At 47.1% G+C, this 17,679-nt stretch overlaps 2 protein-coding genes across 2 annotated transcripts in view; both read left to right on the top strand.

Annotated features, from left to right (window-relative positions):
* The first annotated feature begins 435 nt into the window (after positions 1-435).
* UNG (uracil DNA glycosylase) lies at positions 436-13,313 on the top strand. The gene is made up of 7 exons (XM_032168759.2): positions 436-644; positions 1,275-1,481; positions 2,032-2,127; positions 4,731-4,828; positions 5,797-5,885; positions 6,386-6,564; positions 12,135-13,313. Exons 1-7 carry the CDS (start codon positions 513-515, stop codon positions 12,273-12,275), a joined length of 942 nt encoding a protein of 313 aa, XP_032024650.1. The 5' UTR covers positions 436-512; the 3' UTR covers positions 12,276-13,313.
* Positions 13,314-13,587: 274 nt separating this feature from the next.
* The window catches only part of ACACB (acetyl-CoA carboxylase beta), a 165,109-nt gene continuing 161,017 nt past the window's right edge, over positions 13,588-17,679 (top strand). Inside the window, exons 1-2 of the mRNA XM_058425432.1 lie at positions 13,588-13,767; positions 15,352-15,701. The gene's annotated coding sequence lies outside the window, so the exon portion shown is untranslated. The remainder of the gene's footprint in view (positions 13,768-15,351; positions 15,702-17,679) is intronic.

Raw genomic sequence — 17,679 nt, 5'->3', positions numbered from 1 at the left:
TTACATTGTTCATTGCACTCCCACAACACCCCTAAGGGGCAGGTACTTTTCTTCCCCCCGACCCCACCCCACTCAGAGACAGGGTCTCGCTCTGTCGCCCAGGCCCAGAGTGCATTGGCGCGATCAAAGCTCACTACAGCTCCGACCCTCTGGCCTCAAGCGATCCTCTCGCCTGGGCCTCCCAAAGCGCTAGGATTACAGGCGTGGGCCACCGCGCCCGACCAGTCTTTTCTTCTTGCAGCTGAGCCTGAAGAGCCTGTCCAAAGAGCAGAGGTGGGTTGAAGGCACAAAGCGAATGAAAGAATAGGCCCTCGGGCACCGTTGCACGCCCCACCTCCTCCCAGGGGCGCTCCGGCACATGCGCACTGGGCCTTCCACCGCCCCCCGCCCCCAGCAAAGCCCCCCGCTCGGAGCATGCGCGGGCCGCTTGGCGCCAATTGCTGACCGCCACAGCCAGGGCTAGCCTCGCGTGTTCCCGGGTGGCGCGCGTTCGCTGCCTCCTCAGCTCCGGGATGATCGGCCAGAAGACGCTCTACTCCTTTTTCTCCCCTAGCCCCGCCAGGAAGCGACGCGCCCCCAGCCCCGAGCCGGCCGTCCTGGGGACCGGCGCGGAGGGGGTGCCTGAGGAAAGCGGAGATGCGGCGGTGAGGCGCGGCGTGGGGCCGGGGCTATAGGGTGAAGGGGGAGGAAGGCGGTGGGCCCTGCCTGACTGAGGGCGTGCAGGAGCGCGCCTCTGACTCGGTAAACCCGGGCCCCGCTTTCCAAATAGCCTCCACGTGTTCAAAATAGCCGCCGCTGTCCCCCATGGGCCGCCATGCTGAAGGGCCAGCCAATGGGGATGCGCCTCGGGGCCCATGGCGCCAATCCGCGCGCCGCAGTCCCGCCTGGCTCGGTGCGCTGTCCAATCAGAGGGGAGAGGGGGCGGGACCCAGAGGGAGTTTTTTTTTTTTTTTTTTTTTTTGCCGCGAAAAGGCCACGTGGGGACGCGGCGGGGCGGGTCTGGCGGGGGCGGGGCACCTTGGTGCAGGGTCCCCAGTTCCCGCGACGCTCCTCGGGAAGCCACGGGGCGCCTCCCAGCTTCTCTCCCCGCTCCAGTTTAGAATCTGATTCCCAGACCGGGCCCAGCCCTGGGCTCTTGTTGTCCGCTTTTGCTGGGACCTGTTCCACAAATGGGCGTCTTCTGCCTTGGGCCGTGGGGGTTGGGCCGGAAGCTGCGGACGCCTGGGAAGGGGCCGCTGCAGCTCTTGAGCCGCCTCTGCGGGGACCCCTTGCAGGCCATCCCAGCCAAGAAGGCCCCGGCTGGGCAGGAGGAGCCCGGGACGCCGCCCTCCTCGCCGCTGAGTGCTGAGCAGTTGGACCGGATCCAGAGGAACAAGGCCGCGGCCCTGCTCAGACTCGCGGCCCGCAACGTGCCCGTGGGCTTTGGAGAGAGCTGGAAGAAGCACCTCAGCGGGGAGTTCGGGAAACCGTATTTTATCAAGGTAAATATAGAAATGCACCTTCCATAAGGGTAAATGTGGAGAGTGCTGGCCCTTTGTCTTGTTAGTGTAGCCGGCCAAGTTCATGTTTCCATAGGCTTAGGTTGTACCCCCTTCAACGTCCTTTACTCACAAAGCGGGTAAAAGAAAGCCATGATGTTTCAGTCTGCAGCTTTATATTGGTTAAAGTTGTTAACGACCCGTGAGATGATATCATGGATTCATTTTAGTCACATAGTCTATTGTCCAGGAAAGGCTGGCGTAGTAAAACCACCAACTATCCTGAATGAAACCTGGATTGAGCTTTAAAAAGCCAGTAGGAGTGGCACTGTCAGGACCCAGCCCAGAGAAAGAGGCAGGGAATTGACCTGATTGAACCACTTAGGTAGGGGGCAGGCACTGTTTTTGTTTGTTGTTTTTTAAAAGAATTTGGACATAAAACATGACAAAGAACTAATGATGTTCCAAATAACTTGCACTAGAAGCTTTCTTATTGAATTCTTATGGTTTCCAATGAGAATCTGATTTTAAGTCTAGTTTATCTTTAAATCAGCTAATGGGATTTGTTGCAGAAGAAAGAAAGCATTACACTGTTTATCCACCCCCACACCAAGTCTTCACCTGGACCCAGATGTGTGACATAAGAGATGTAAGTACAACTTATTGATAATTTTTATTGGGGAGAAGGAGTCAAATAGTATTTGCAAATTAGGGACACTGGAGTTAAGCCACAGTCCATCATTCAGTAGTAAATAAAACACTGAAATCCCGAGGTTTGGCTGACTGTATTTCAGCCTGTATTTACTCTTTTTAATGTTTACCACATGGTATTTATGCGGCAAAAAGGAAAACTATGTACATCCTGTGCTCTTATTTCTTGTATTTTTTTTAAATCCTGAAACTAACCTCCCGCAGTGTTAGATATTATGGTGGTGGTGAAGTTCAAACTGACACATAAAGCAGTAAATCTTTTGCAGCTTGTTACAGTCAACCCCACCTTGACCTGACCACACTGCCTTATAGTTAGCACTTTCAAGCTCTTGACTTCTGGCCTGAACAGTTTTGTGGTTCTGTTATCAGATCCCTTTGCTTTAGTTTGTCTTATGTAACAGTTGCTGGTTGGCGGCTCTCATCCATCTTCTGTTCAAAAGTTCATGGGGCTGGGCACAGTGGCTCATGCCTGTAATCCCAGCATTTTGGAGGCCAAAGTGGGAGGATCATTTGAGGTCAGGAGTTCAAGACCAACCTGGCCAGTGAAACCTGGTCTCTCCTAAAATACAAAAATTAGCCAGGCATTGTGGTGCTCGCCTGTAATTCCAGCTACTTGGGAGGCTGAGGTGGGAGAATCGCATGAGCCCAGGAGGCAGAGGTTGCAGTAAGCTGAGATCACACCACTGCACTCCAGCCTAGGCGACAGAGCCAGACCCTGTCTCGAAACAAAAAAAACCGTGGCTTCTCACTGTTGAACTATGAAAGCAGAGCAACCCTCTTTAAATAGGGCCACGTCCTACCTCTCAGCCTTACCTCCATCTCCCACTCTCCCACTCCAGAGTTGGACAGTGTGGCAAACCCCTCCCCACTTCTGTCTCTTAAAAATCAAGTAGATGCCTCTGTGGCACCTCCTTGAAGTCTGTTGCCTGCCACCTCTCTGATCCAGTTTTCCTCTGAGTCGCTACGATGCATTTAGCACCTGCTGACACTGGACTTTTAGGTTTCTTACCCGTTTTCCTCCCCTATTTTGTAAACTGGGGCAAGAATCTTGTGATTTAATGAATATCTGTGAAATGACATAGAAGTGAAATAGGTGAATAAATCATCTTGATAAGGCAGCCACACCTAATAGTTAGAAAATCTTGTAAGCTTAATTTTAGAGTAAGAATTTAGAATCTAGCTCTTTGGTTTTGAAGCTAAGTTAAATCCTATTAAGATCAATACTAGTTTGCCTCTTGTTTGAATGCCCTATTCTGAATACCAGTGATCAGTATAAACAGGGAATACTTAAGGGAATATTTTGAGGGAATGCTCAAAAACCAGTTTCAAACCTATGAGGATCAGATGGGCCAGCAGGGCTTCTTGACAGACCAGCATTGGGAGAGTTGTTTCACAAGAGAATATGTTGGCATGGTGTGAACACCAAGGGGAGGGACAAGAGGTCCCCAAAAGCCTCCTGGTCATGGAACATCTGGAGCTGGATTCTGAAGGATAGAGTACCTCAGCTATGGCAGAAGATTCTAAGAATGCAATGGGCAGACGCTTGAGAATGAAGACTAGGTGGGTGGGCCCTGGATGGAAAGGACAAGGCGGCCTGTATTTTAACACCTCCCGTGACAGGAACGTCATTTCATTTCATTGTCTCTTGCCACCTACTCCCATAGCCCTTTTGATCTGACCTCATTCTCTTCTGGCTCCACCTGTTAGAGGATATAGGGGAGCAGACACCCTCATATGCTGCTGGTGGGAAATCTGAATTGCTTTTTTTTTTTTTTTTTTGAGACGGAGTGCAGTGGCACAATCTCGGCTCACTGCAACCTCCACCCCCTGGGTTCAAGCGATTCTCCTGCCTCAGCCTCCCAAGTAGCTGGGACTACAGGTTCACGCCACCACACCCAGCTCATTTTTGTGTTTTTAGTACAGATGGGGTTTCACCATGTTGGCCAGATGGTTTTGATATCTTGACCTCATGATCTGCCTGCCTCGGCCTCCCAAAGTGCTGGGATTACAGGCGTGAGCCACCGCGCCCGGCCCTGAATTGCTTTAATTCATTGAAAAGTAACTGGGGGCTAGCACAGTGGCTTATGCCTGTAATCCCAGCATTTTGGGAGGCCAAGGAGGGAGGATCCCTTGATCTCAGGAGTTTGAGACCAGCCTCAGCAACATAAGGGAGGCCCTGTCTCTACAAAAAGTAAAAAAAATTAGGTGGGCATAGTGGTGCGCTCTTGTGGGCCCAGCTACTCTGGAGGCTCAGATCGGAGGACCACTTGAGCCCAGGAGGGCGAGGCTGCCATGAGCTGTGATGGCACCACTGCACTTCAGCCTGAGCAACAGAGCAAAACCCTGTCTCAAATTAAAAAAGCAGCTAGGTACATATCTTTACAAGTTTAAAATACGCTTAGCCTTTGACCAGCAACTCTGCTATTAGCAATCTATGCCATAGAAGTGTTTTATTTATTTTGTTTATGTTTGTTTGAGGCAGGGTCTGTGCTGCTTACATTACATTACATTGTTTAATTCCTGACCCCTGGTGGTTCACAGGTGAAGGTTGTCGTCCTGGGACAGGATCCATATCATGGACCTAATCAAGCTCACGGGCTCTGCTTTAGTGTTCAAAGGCCTGTTCCGCCTCCGCCCAGGTACAGTTGCTTTACAGGTGACTGCAGTCCAGATGTGATTCCTTTCAGATGTGTACTTAGCTTATTATAAGTGGGACTATCTGAGGCACTGTTCACTAGCCTCGGAGGAGGATTTCTCAGCCTCAGCACCATTGACATTTGGAGCTGAGTCATTCTTTGTTGTGGAGGAGGAGAGGAGTCCTGTGCTATTGCAGGATATTGTGCCATATCCCTGGCCTCTACCACTGGAAGCCAGGAGCAACCCCCAGCTCGTGATAATGAAAAATGTGCAGACATTGCCAAAAGTCCCGTGGGGGGTAAAATCACCCCTGATTAAGAACCACTGCTTTGGGCCAGGCGCGGTGGCTCACGCTTGTAATCCTAGCACTTTGGGAGGCTGAGGCGGGTGGATCACGAGGTCAGGAGTTCAAGATCAGCCTGGCCAAGATGGTGAAACCCCGTCTCTACTAAAAATACAAAAATTAGCCAGGCGCGGTGGCGGGTGCCTGTAATCCCAGCTAGTCAGGAGGCTGAGGCAGGAGAATCGCTGGATCCTGAGAGGCGGAGGTTGCAGTGAGCCGAGATCCTGCTACTGCACTCTAGCCTGGGCGACACAGCAAGACTCAAAAAAAAAAAGAACCACTGCTTTTGGAGGATTTGGTGTATAATATACATAAATATGCTAAGGACAGAAAACTGTCCCTGAGCAGCAGTGGGGGTCTGGGTTATAACTGCTGGGTTGATTTACTTAGGTTTTCCAGAGTGCTGTTAAATCCAAGCACAGACTAAAGTAAAGGTCTTTGGCAGAGTCATCTGTTAGAAAGAGGACTGGCAGTGTTGATCTCATTACGACAGTGCCATATGTGCCAGTGTCCCTTCCAAGGGCTGGCTATAACCTCTAACCTTTTCAAATATGTCTTAGATGTTACTGAGCTTTCAAAATTATGCTTAAGATTCTGTTTTTTGTTTTTCTTGTGGCTTGCTTTCAGTTTGGAGAACATTTATAAAGAGCTGTCTACAGACATAGAGGGTTTTGTTCATCCTGGCCATGGAGATTTATCTGGGTGGGCCAAGCAAGGTAAGTCAGCCACTGCTAGATTTTTTTTTTTTTTTTTTTTTGAGACTGAGTCTCACTGTGTTGCCCAGGCTAGAGTGCAGTGGTGCGATCTCAGCTTACTGCAACCTCTGCCTCCCAGGTTCAGGCGATTCTCACGCCTCAGCCTCCCAAGTAGCTGGGACCACAGGCATGAGCCACCATACCTGGCTAATTTTTTAATGTATTTTTAGTAGAGACAGGGTTTCACCATGTTGGCCAGGCTGGTCTTGAACTCCTGACCTCGTGATCCACCCACCTCAGCCTCCCAAAGTGCTGGGATTACAGGCATAAGCCGCCACGCCCGGCCCCGGCTCCATTGTTGATGGTAATGGCTGCTGCCATTATGCCGGCTGCAGCAGGGAAGCACAGCTTACTACACTGGATCCCATCAAGCACTGGTTTCATCATGGATTTAGCTCCTGTTGCTGGATATTGGGCTGATTTGCCTGAGCCTACATTTAACCTGTTTCTCTCGTGTGTAGGTGTTCTCCTACTCAACGCTGTCCTCACGGTTCGGGCCCATCAAGCCAACTCTCATAAGGAGCGAGGCTGGGAGCAATTCACTGATGCAGTTGTGTCCTGGCTAAATCAGAACTCGAATGGCCTTGTTTTCTTGCTCTGGGGCTCTTATGCTCAGAAGAAGGGCAGTGCCATTGATAGGGTATGTTTTGTTTTCTTTTTTTTTTTAACACTATAAAAACAATGTAAAGAATTCTAGGGGTCCCTGCTGTGTTTGGTCCTGGAAAATCCATGTTATAAAATAACTTTTATTTTCCCTTAGGCGTGTTATAAGGGTTTCCCATTGAAAACTGAGAAGAATTTGGACAAATTATAGGAGTGATGAGTTGTGTATGAGGAAAGCAACTGGCCAACTTGTGACTGAATGCAGTTGGTGCTGTAGGCATGAACTTGGTGTCTACAAGATACAAGTCCCTGGGTACCATTCACTTAACAAGTGATGGATGAGGCATGTTTCTGGCTTCCAAGAAATTTGGGAGCATATAGAAAACACAAAGAATTCTACTCAATCACGAATTTAACTTGCCCATGAAAATACTATCAGTGATCATTATTGTTTTGTTTCTGGGTTTTTTTTTTTTTAAGATGGAGTCTCGCTCTGTCGCCCAGGCTGGAGTGCAGTGGTGTGATTTTGGCGCACTGCAACCTCCGCCTCCTGGGTTTAAATGATTCTTCCTCAGCCTCCCGAGTAGCTGGGATTATAGGCGCCCACCACCACACCCAGCTAATTTTTTTGTATTTTTTAGTAGAGATGGGGTTTCACAGTGTTGGCCAGGCTGGTTTTGAACTCCTGACCTCAAGTGATCTGTCCTCCTCAGCCTCCAAAGTGCTAGGATTACAGGCATGAGCCACCATACCCTGCCTATCAGTGATCATTATTAACCCCAAGGTCTAATTGCAGATACCCAACACGACCAAACCAGTGGCTCCCCTCCCTGCATCTTCCCCCTATCTGCTACCTCCCTTCTTCCCCTTCACTTACTGAAGCACTTCTACACCTGGTTGTGGAAATCAGAGACCTAAAAGTCATCCTTGAATCCTCCATTCCATCAGTAAATCCCATCAACTCTGCATCCCAAAACACCCCAGTCTACTGCTTCTCATTCGCCACTGCTGCCCCTCAGGCATGAGTCACCGTCATCTTTCTCCAGGAGAACCGTGATGGACTAGAGATGAAGGCTTGATGGACAGCCGCAGAGTGGAGGAGGGAGAGATAGGGGGTGGGAAGGAGACGAGCCAGGGGTATGTTCATCCCTGGCAAATGGGAGAGACATTGGGTGGGGGAGAAATTATGGAGTAAATGCTTCAATATTCAAAGGCAAGGGCTTAGCAGAGGTAACCTGACAGTAGTTTTTGGTGTATCAGCAGGAGGTAACGGGGTTACCTCAGAAATGCGCACATATGTTCAACCCCTACCTTGTGTGGGTACTAGGTTGAGCACTTTTGTTTTTTGAGACGGAGTCTTTCTCTGTCGCCCAGGCTGGAGTGCAGTGGCATGATCTCGGCTCACTGCAACCTCCGCCTCCTGGGTTCAAGCCCTTCTCCTGCCTCAGCCTCCCGAGTAGCTAGGATTACAGTTGCCTGCCACCACACCCAGCTAATATTTTTTATTTTTAGTAGAGACTGGGTTTCACCATGTTGACAAGGCTGGTCTCGATCTCCTGACCTCAAGCGATCCTCCCATCTTGGTCTCCCAAAGTGCTGGGATTACAGATGTGAGCCACCGCACCCAACCAGGTTGAGTACTTTGCATGCAGAATCTTACGTAACTCTCAGAAAGGCTTTGAGGTAGACATACACCTGTATAAGTGACCTAAGATCTGACTGATATGAACTGCTAAGATGTGATGATCTAGGTATGTAAGAAGTGTGTGTGAGAGTAATTGCTGATCTCTATCCCTTAGGGGAGGTTTATGGCCAGTGTTGCTCTTCCGCAGTATATTGATAATCTTTAATCATGATTTGGTCTGAAAGTAAAGTTGTTAAAGTAGCTTGGTCATTAAAGCCAAATTGCATATCTCCAGCCCAGTGGCTCTCCTGATCTATAGAGTGCCTTCTTACTACTGCCCCATAAACATGCCAAATTCAACATTTTCCAAACGAAGTTTCTCCTTTTCTCATCCATGCTTCACTAAACTTGATCCTCTGCACTCCCTAGCAGCAAAAAGCACCATCATCTGCCCAGTTGTCCAGGCAGATCTGATTCTATTACTGACACCTGCCTACCTCTCTTTCTCCCCTCTTCTGTCCTTTTTTCCCCCTTCCCATATGCAGTCATTCATTCATATCTGTGTTCTTTCTTCCCCCTCCAAATCTATCCCTGCCTGACCACCTTTGCCTTCATTCAGGTCCTCATCTGATCTTGCCTGGAGGGTTCTGATGCTTTCTCCCTGGAAGGCCTTGCCTTAGGCTGAAGGTCTGATTTCACGAGGGTAGGAGGGTGGCCCCCAATCGGCCTCCCAGACTTAACTCTGTCCCTCTTTGCACTCCGATCCCTAGGCTGACCCATTCCCCTTTACTTTTTCACGGTGCCCCACTTGCCTGCCTTTGCATATCCTGCTTGCTCTGCCTACAGTGTGGAGGTCATTTTCTTCTGGGATTCTTTAGAGCTCTGCAGGGCTGACATTTACAGGGGCCTGTGCTGCTTGCGTGTGTGTTCAGCATTTGGTGTGCATGACTTCTTATCACACTCAGCACCTGTGATCCTCATTTGATTGGTCACAGTAACTTCATAAGCTGGACGCTATTGTTATTCCCAGTCTACAGATGAAAACTGAAGCAGCTTAGAGTTGCAGCAACTTCCCTGTGGTACAGCTACTGAGTGTTAGAGGCCTCGACCCCGGGCAGTCTGGCTCCAGGCTCTGTGCTCTTAACCACACTGGATTGCCTGGCTTTAGTCATCACCCCTCATCACCCCTCCTGGACTGAGCCCCTTGAAGGCAGGAGTGTTTTGAGAAACAGTGATTTGTTGTTAGTTTTTATATACAGAAAGAAGAGGAAAACAAAAATGGTCTATATCTCCCTGTTAACTATGGTTGATATTTTTAAAAAATCAAAGTAGTCATTTGCCACATAATGGTGTTTCGGTCATAAACTGCATATATGATGATGGTCCCATAAGATTATAATATTGTGGCTGGGTGTGGTGGCTCATGCCTGTTATCCCAGCACTTTGGGAGGCCGAGGCGAGTGGATTGTCTGAGCTCAGGAGTTTGAGACCAGCCTGGGCAACATGGTGAAACCCTGTCTCTACTAAAATACAAAAAATTAGCCAGGCGTGGCGGCGTGTGCCTGTAGTCCCAGCTACTTGGGAGGCTGAGGCAGGAGAATTGCTTGAACCCAGGAGGCGGAGGTTGCAGTTAGCTGAGATCATGCCACTGCACTCCAGTCTGGCAACAGAGTGAGACTCTATCTCAAAAAAAAAAAAAAATATATATATATATATATATATATATATAATATTTTTACTGCATCTTTTCTATGTTTAGATAACACAAATGCCTACCATTGTGTCACAGTTGCCTACAGTATTCAGTACAGTAGGAACATGCTGCACAGGTTTGTAGACCAGGAGCAATAAGCTACACTATATAGCCTAGGTGTGTAGTGGTAGGTTATCCCATTTGGGTTTGTGTAAAGATCCCCTATGGTGTGCAGATAGCAGTGAAATTGCCTAACAACACACTTCTCAAAATGCATCCTCGTCATTAGGTGATGTATGACTATTGCTTTTTTTCTTTTGAGACAGGGTCTAGCTCGTCACCCAGGCTGGAGTGCACTGGCTTGATAAGGCACAAAATGGAAAGTAAATGGCTTCCACTGTTTCTTTCTCTAAAAGGAACTACTAAAGACAGTGTCTTGGGTATTTTTCTGAAGTTTTTTAAAAATGAAATTATTTTGCATTTTGTTCACTTGATAAATTTTGGAGGTCATCTCATCGGTATATTTATCTTTTGCATGTTTTTCTGGGAGTTATGTGGTGTTACATTGTAAGAACTTTAGAAAAATACGTTTAGCCAGTTCTATAACACTGAATTGTATACTAGGTTTTAGCTGACATAAGCAGTGTGTCGGTGAGTCCCTTTATATGTTCCTATTTGTGTAGGTACAACTGGTCCCTGGCTTATGAAGTTTGAGTTGATTTTTTTCAACTTTACGATGGTGTATAACCATACTTTGAGCACTCACACGTTGTTGTTTTTTCTTTCTTTAAGAGACAAGGTCTTTTGGCTGGGAGCAGTGGCTCACGCCTGTAATCCCAACACTTTGAGAGGCCAAGGTGGCGGATCATTTGAGCTCAGGGGTTTGAGAACAGCCTGGGCAACATAGTGAGACCTTGTCTCTAAAAAACACAAAAAAATTAGCCTGGTGTGGCATGCACCTGTGGTCCCAGGTACTCAGGAGGCTGAGATGGGAGAGTCACTTGAGCCTGGGAGGTGGAGGCTACAGTGGGCCACAATCATGCCACTGCACTCTAGCCTGGGTGACAGAGTAAGACCCCATCTCAAAAAATTAAAAATTAAAAAAAAAGATCTTGCTCTGTCACCCAGGCTGGAGTGCAGTGGCATGATTATAGCTTTTTACAGCCTCGAACTCCTGGGCTCAAGTGATCCTCCCACCTCAGTCTCCTATGTAGCTAGGACTACAGTTGCATGCCATCACACTTGGCTAACTTCTGAATTTTTTTGTAGAGATGAGGTCTCGCTATGTTGCCTCAGTTGGTGGTAAACTCCTGGTCCCATGCAGTCCTCCTACCTTGGCCTCCCAAAGCACTGGGATTACAGGTGTAAGCCACCGGGACTGGCCCCATTCTGTTTTTCACTTTCAGTACGGTGTTCAGTGAGTTACATGAGGTACTAAACACTTCATTGTAAAAGCTTTGTTTTGCCCAACTTTAGGCTAATGTAGGTGTTCTGAGCATGTTTAAGGTCGGGTAGGTTAAGCTATGATGTTCAGCAGGTTATATGTCATAAATATATCTTCAACTTAGGATATTTTCTACTTAGGATGGGTTTTCCAAGATGTTAACCCCATCCATTGTATTAATAAGTTGAGTTTATCTGTGTGTGTATGCATCATGGTGTCCTTTAGCAAATACAGTCTTAGCAGTGGAAATTGATGGCTGTACGGTAGGGGCACTTGAAAATTGCATAGATAATTGCCAATTTGAAGGCAGAGGGTGGTCCTCTTTGCATCTCAGAGCCTAGCAAAGGTAGGTAGTTGCTCAACAAACAGACTAATGTTCTAATGCAAATGCCGAATGCTCCACTTTGGAAGGGAGAGAATTTAGAGGGCAAAGGGGAATTGCACAGGGTCTTAAAGTGCAACAGCCACAGTCCTTCCTTTAAAAAAAAAAAAAAAAAAAGTCCCGGCGGGCATAGTGGCTCACGCCTGTAATCCCAGCACTTTGGGAGGCCAAGTTGAGTGGATCACAAGGTCAAGAGATTGAGACCATCCTGGCCAATATGGTGAAACCCCATCTCTACTAAAAATACAAAAATTAGCTGGGCACAATGGCATGCGTCTGTAGTCCCAGCTACTTGGGAGGCTGAGGCAGGAGAATCGCTTGAACCTGGGAGGCAGAGGTTGCAGTGAGTCGAGATCACGCCACTGCACTCCAGCCTGGGGACAGAGCAAGACTCCGTCTCAAAAAAAAAAAATTTTTTTTAAAAAGTCCCAAATCTGTCACCTTTTATTCTTGATCTCTTTCAGAAGCGGCACCATGTACTACAGACGGCTCATCCATCCCCTTTGTCAGTGTATAGAGGGTTCTTTGGATGTAAACACTTTTCAAAGACCAATGAGCTGCTGCAGAAGTCTGGCAAGAAGCCCATCGACTGGAAGGAGCTGTGATCATCAGCTGAGGGGTGGCCTTTGAGAATCTGCTGTTGACATATTTGTCAGTTAGGAAGTTCCACTGAAAATTTTCCTATTAATTCTTAAGTACTCTGCGTAAGGGGGAAAAGCTTCCAGAAAGCAGCCATGAACCAGGCTGTCCAGGAATGGCAGCTGTATCCAACCACAAACAACAAAGGCTACCCTTTGACCAAATGTCTTTCTCTGCAACATGGCTTCGGCCTAAAATACGCAGACTTCTCAGAAGACAGATGAGGTCAAATATTCAGTTGGCTCTCTTTATCTCCTTTGCCTTTATGGCAAAACGGGGGAGATGTGCACCTTTTAGGCACAGCCCTAGTTTGGCGCCTGCTGCTCCTTGGTTTTGCCTGGTTAGACTTTCAGTGACACATGTTGGGGTGTTTTTGCTTAGAAAGGTCACCTTGTCTCAGCCCTGCAGGGAAGGCATGCCAGTCTCTGCCAGTTCCACTGCCCCCTTGATCTTTGAAGGAGTCCTCAGGCCCCTCACAGCATAAGGATGTTTTGCAACTTTCCAGAATCTGGCCCAGAAATTAGGGCTCAATTTCCTGATTGTAGTAGAGGTTAAGATTGCTGTGAGCCTTATCAGATAAGGGACCGAGAGAAGTAAGCTGGGTCTTGTTATTCCTTGGGTGTTGGTTGGAATAAGCAGTGGAATTTGAACAAGGAAGAGAAGAAAAGGGAATTTTGTCTTTATGGGGTAGGGGTGATTTTCTCCTAGGGTTATCTCCAGTTGGGGTTTTTAAGGCAGCACAGACTGCCAAGTGCTGTTTTTTTTAGCCGACTGAAATCACTTTGGGATATTTTTTTCTGCAACACTGGAAAGTTTTAGTTTTTTAAAAAGTACTCATGCAGATATATATATATATTTTTCCCAATCCTTTTTTTAAGAGACAATCTTTATTGGGTCTGCACCTCCATCCTTGATCTTGTTAGCAATGCTGTTTTTGCTGTTAGTCGGGTTAGAGTTGGCCCTACGCGAGGTTTGTTAATAAAAGTTTGTTTTGTGCAAGTGTCCTTTGTGCGTCCAGGCGGGGGCATCCATGGACGTCCTTGGGCTGCCCTTGCCCTTGGCGCCTCCCAGGGTCCCCATAGCAACCATTGTCTGCAGGAGGGGCCGCCCTTGCCCCTCCTCCCCGCCCTGCCGCTCAGTGGAGCGACCCAACCCTCCCCTGGCTGCGGTGAGCGCTGGGCCCAACCCCCGGCCTGGAGCAGCGCCCCAACTCCGAGCACCGGCTGGCAGCCGAGACCCCAGAGGGGTAACTAACGGCCTGAGGAAAGCATTTCTTCGGGGAACATGGCGTGCCCGTCGTGGCTACGTTGTGCCAAGCCCTGTGACGTTCGATGGGAGCCTCCTACATCCCCCCCCTCAGCCCGTGTTTCTAGACTCCGAGACATCTGGAACTCGGAAGTGCGGCCAGGGCTCCAGGAAGACTCCCTGATGACGTACTGGCCCGCAGCCCAGGCTCAGGTAGTGGGGGCTGTCAGGATGATCTGTGGGATCCCCCAGTGTCCGAAGAAAGAAGCCACAATTGTGGGTTTTTTTTCTCTTTTTTAAGAGGGGATCTCACTCTGTCGCTCGGGCTGGAGTACAGTGGCGCGATCTCGGCTCACTGCAACCTCTGCCTCCGGGGGGTCAAGCAATCCTCCCACCTCAGCCTCCCAAGTAGCTGGGATTACAGGCATGCACTACCACGCCCGGCTAATTTTTGTACTTTTAGTAGAGAAGCTTTTAACTAAATGAGCAAGAAAGAATGCATCCAGCCAGAACCTCGAGACTAGCCAAATGGATTACTTAAAAGGGCAGGGAGGGAGACCAGAGTTTTGCTTGAAAATACTGCTTCCTTTCCTTATCTGTGTAGGGAAGGGTTTATCATTCTACATTTTGTGGTCAGCAAGCCGGCTTTCACGGGAGGAGGATGCATTGTCGATTTGCCCTCTGGTAACTTTGGGATCTTCCTCTAAACAACAGTGGACTCCCTTTGCCAAGGGAGAAGTGAAAGGATAATTGTTCTACACCAGTTAGCTTTTCACACTTCTCTCTCTCCCGGTGCAGCGCTGCCGGTAGGGGGAGCAGTGAGCTCCAAGTTTCCAGGAATAATTCAAAACACAATTATTTGGGTTTTAAATATATATACATACATTTCTATATAATATATACAAAAGTTCAATATATGTATATTGAATATATATGTTCAATATGTATATCAATATATGTATATATATTCAATATATGTGCATGTATATCTATATATGTATATATATTCAATATATATGTATGTATATTCAATATATATGTATAAATGTTGAACTTTAGTCATGTGGTAACACTTCAAACAGAACACAGAACAGCTTCTGGGTCCATGACCCTCCAAAAATTTAATTACTGATTCTTTAGAAACTAGGCAACGCAGCCAGGTGTGGTGGCTCACGCTTGTAATCCCAGCACTTTGGGAGGCTGAGGCGGGCAGATCACCTGAAGTCAGGAGTTCAAGAGCAGCCTGACCAACATGGAGAAACCCAAACCCCGTCTCTACTAAAAATACAAAATTAGCTGGGCGTGGTGGCACATGCCTGTAATCCCAGCTACTTGGGAGGCTGACGCAGAAGAATCGCTTGAACCCGGGAGATCGCGCCATTGCGCTCCAGACTGGGCAACAAGAGCACAAGAGCGAAACTCCGTCTCAAAAAAAAAAAAAAAAACCAACCAGGCAACTAATTTTGATGAACTCTTAGCTATGTGATAGTTGCTTTTTTCATGTGTCAAGTCTGCTATATTCCTGCACTCAGTATGCAAAGATGCATAAAAGGCAGTCTTAGCCTTTTAGGTCAGTGGTTGGCAAACTTTCTGTGAAGGGTCAGATGGTAAATATTTGAGGGTTTGCAGTTACCCGTTCTCCGTGGGAACTGCTCAACAACTCACTGCAGAGAAAGTGGCTGTGGGCAAAATGTACAGGAACGGGCGAGGCTGTGTTCCAATAAAACTTTATGGACACTGAAATTTGTATTTAATATGATTTTCATGTGTCACGAAATCTTTTTTTTTTTTCCTAAGCATTTAACAAATGTAAAAACCACTCCTAGCTTGGGAGCTATTGGAACACAGGCATCTGGAGCCACAGTCTGCAGACCCCTGTGTGTACTCAATGTCAGTGCGGTGGGAACAAAAAGGCAGCAACGGCTGGGTCAGCCGAGGAAAGAAGAAATTTCCCAGTGGAGGGAATGTCTGAGTGGATATTGAACTTTCCAGGCCACAAAGAGGAACAAGAGCATTCAACACTGAGGAGCCTGCCTCTGCAAAGGCAGGACCCACATGCTGGATGTGGAGCCGGAAGGTTCCACGTGGCAAGGTTTGGGAGGCTTCTGAGAACCTGGCCTAACGATTCCTGTTTCCTCCCTTTTCAGGTGAGTTAGGGAGATCTCTGAAAGCTTTTGGAATTGGTAACACAAGGAAGTCAGTTATTAGCAAATGTTGTACTGGAAACGTCCAGTTATAAAATAATTAATTGTGTGAAAGTCACTGCCTGCTTTTGATCTACGTCCAGCAGGGCAAAGTCAGGGACTGTAAATTGTTTGCATTTTTTAAAGATAGACTTTAGCATGTTGCTAGTATGCTTGCATTATTAGATAATATATCTCTCTGTTCAAATTCACTTTCTGCTTCAGTTTGCTTCTCATATAAAAGTCTTAGCAGAGATGTTTGGTGGAGAAGCAAACTTTTTGGCATATGTGGGTGGTGTTGGCTTTTCATCCTTGCCAAACCTTCAAGATTTACAAGGAAAAACAGGTTGCAGGGAGGTGCTCTGGGTTACTTTGAAAAGACCTCACATGATGACTTGTGCTGACTCAAGCTGAGGAAAGCTAGAACATTCCTCTGCTGGAGATGGCCTCCTTGTTTAGAGTCATTCTGACACTGTAATTTGGGTCTGACAACAGGAAGTTCCTTTGTAGTTTAAGTCAATGGGAACCAATTTTTTTTTCTTTTTTTTGAGATAGAGTCTCACTCTGTGGCTTAGGATGGAGTACAGTGACTCAATCATGGCTCACTGCGGCCTCAACTTCCTGGGCTCAGGTGATCCTCCTGCCTCAGCCTCCTGAGCAGCTGGGACCACTGGTATGCACCACCATACCTGGCTAAGTTTTTAATAGAAATGGGGTCTTGCTAAGTTGCCCAGGCTAGGGAACCAATTTTTAAGTTTTTGAAATATGCTTGGAAATATAAATATTGCTGAGTGGAGCAGACCAGGAGATCAATAATTTTTGTTCTCTGCTTGTTAGTTGTGTATACAGTATGTTTTTTTTGTCTCTCTTAATGATGTTGGGGGTAAGGGTGTGGGAGAGGAAGGTAGGGAGCCTTCCAACAAGAAGCTAGTGCTCCTCCAGCCTAGAGAAACTAAAACATGCAAAAGCCAGACCCCATCCCTGGAAATTCTGATTTAATTGGTTGGGGAAGGCATCTGAATTCTCACAGAGGGTCTGGTTTGCAGCGGGACTGGTGATTTCTTTCCAGGTGCCTTGTTTTGTTAGACCGTGTGATCACTTAATAATTTTTTTTGGTCCAGGCACAGTGGCTCACACCTGTAATCCCAGTGCTTTAGGAAGCGAGGCAAGAAGATCGCTTTAGGCCAGGAGTTCAAGACCAACCCAGGTAACATAATGAGACCTTGTCTCTAAAAAAAAAATTTTTTTTTTTTAATTAGCCAGGGGTGGTGTGTGCCTGTAGTTCTAGCTACTTGGGAAGCTGAGGCAGGAGGATCATTTGAGCCCCGGAGTTCGAGGCTGCAGTGAGCTATGATCATGCCACTGCACTCCATCCAGCCTGGGCAACAGAGCAAGATCCTATTTCTAAAACAAAACAAAACAAAAAATGTAACTTGACACCTATGACTTTCTGAAACAGCTGTTTGAAGAAATATATTTCTATTACCGTTCTTGTGTTTGATGGAAAGAGTTTATGAATAACTTTGGTTTCAAGTCTTCCAATTATATTCTAGAAAATACCTGTGTCTTAAGGAGATAGTGTCTAGGGAGAACTGAATCACTGCAGAGTTCTTCATCTGTATGTGCGGGTATGTCTAGTCTTTTTGAAAGTAATGAATTTCATTAGAAAGATATTAAGTACTTGTCGTGAGCAAGCCCCTGTGCCAGAAGCTCAATATAAATCATTTCATTTTCTCACCCATATGGTGAAATAGTTGATCAGGACACTGAAGCTCAGCCATTTGCTCAAAGTCATAGCTAATGGAGGGAGGATTCGAACCCACATCAGCTTGATTTGAAAGCCTAATAGTCCTGCCACTGTCAACACCCTGCCTAGATCATGATTATTTGGAATCATTGGGAAAGAATTTTTTTTTCATGTCATGAAGTTAGAAGCCTAAGA

The sequence above is a fragment of the Hylobates moloch genome, unplaced genomic scaffold, assembly GCF_009828535.3.
Source record: "Hylobates moloch isolate HMO894 unplaced genomic scaffold, HMol_V3 SCAFFOLD_12, whole genome shotgun sequence".
In the NCBI taxonomy this organism is placed as follows: domain Eukaryota; kingdom Metazoa; phylum Chordata; class Mammalia; order Primates; family Hylobatidae; genus Hylobates; species Hylobates moloch.
Note: the sequence above shows the minus strand (reverse complement) of the source record. Positions and strands in the feature narration are given on the sequence as shown.

Bases quoted from the DNA above. Each gene is read 5' to 3' on its own strand.
- UNG (XM_032168759.2), top strand. From the start codon at position 513: ATGATCGGCCAGAAGACGCTCTACTCCTTTTTCTCCCCTAGCCCCGCC. The intron at 645-1,274 runs GTGAGGCGCGGC...GACCCCTTGCAG, and splicing joins AGGAAAGCGGAGATGCGGCG to GCCATCCCAGCCAAGAAGGC. The intron at 5,886-6,385 runs GTAAGTCAGCCA...TCTCGTGTGTAG, and splicing joins ATCTGGGTGGGCCAAGCAAG to GTGTTCTCCTACTCAACGCT.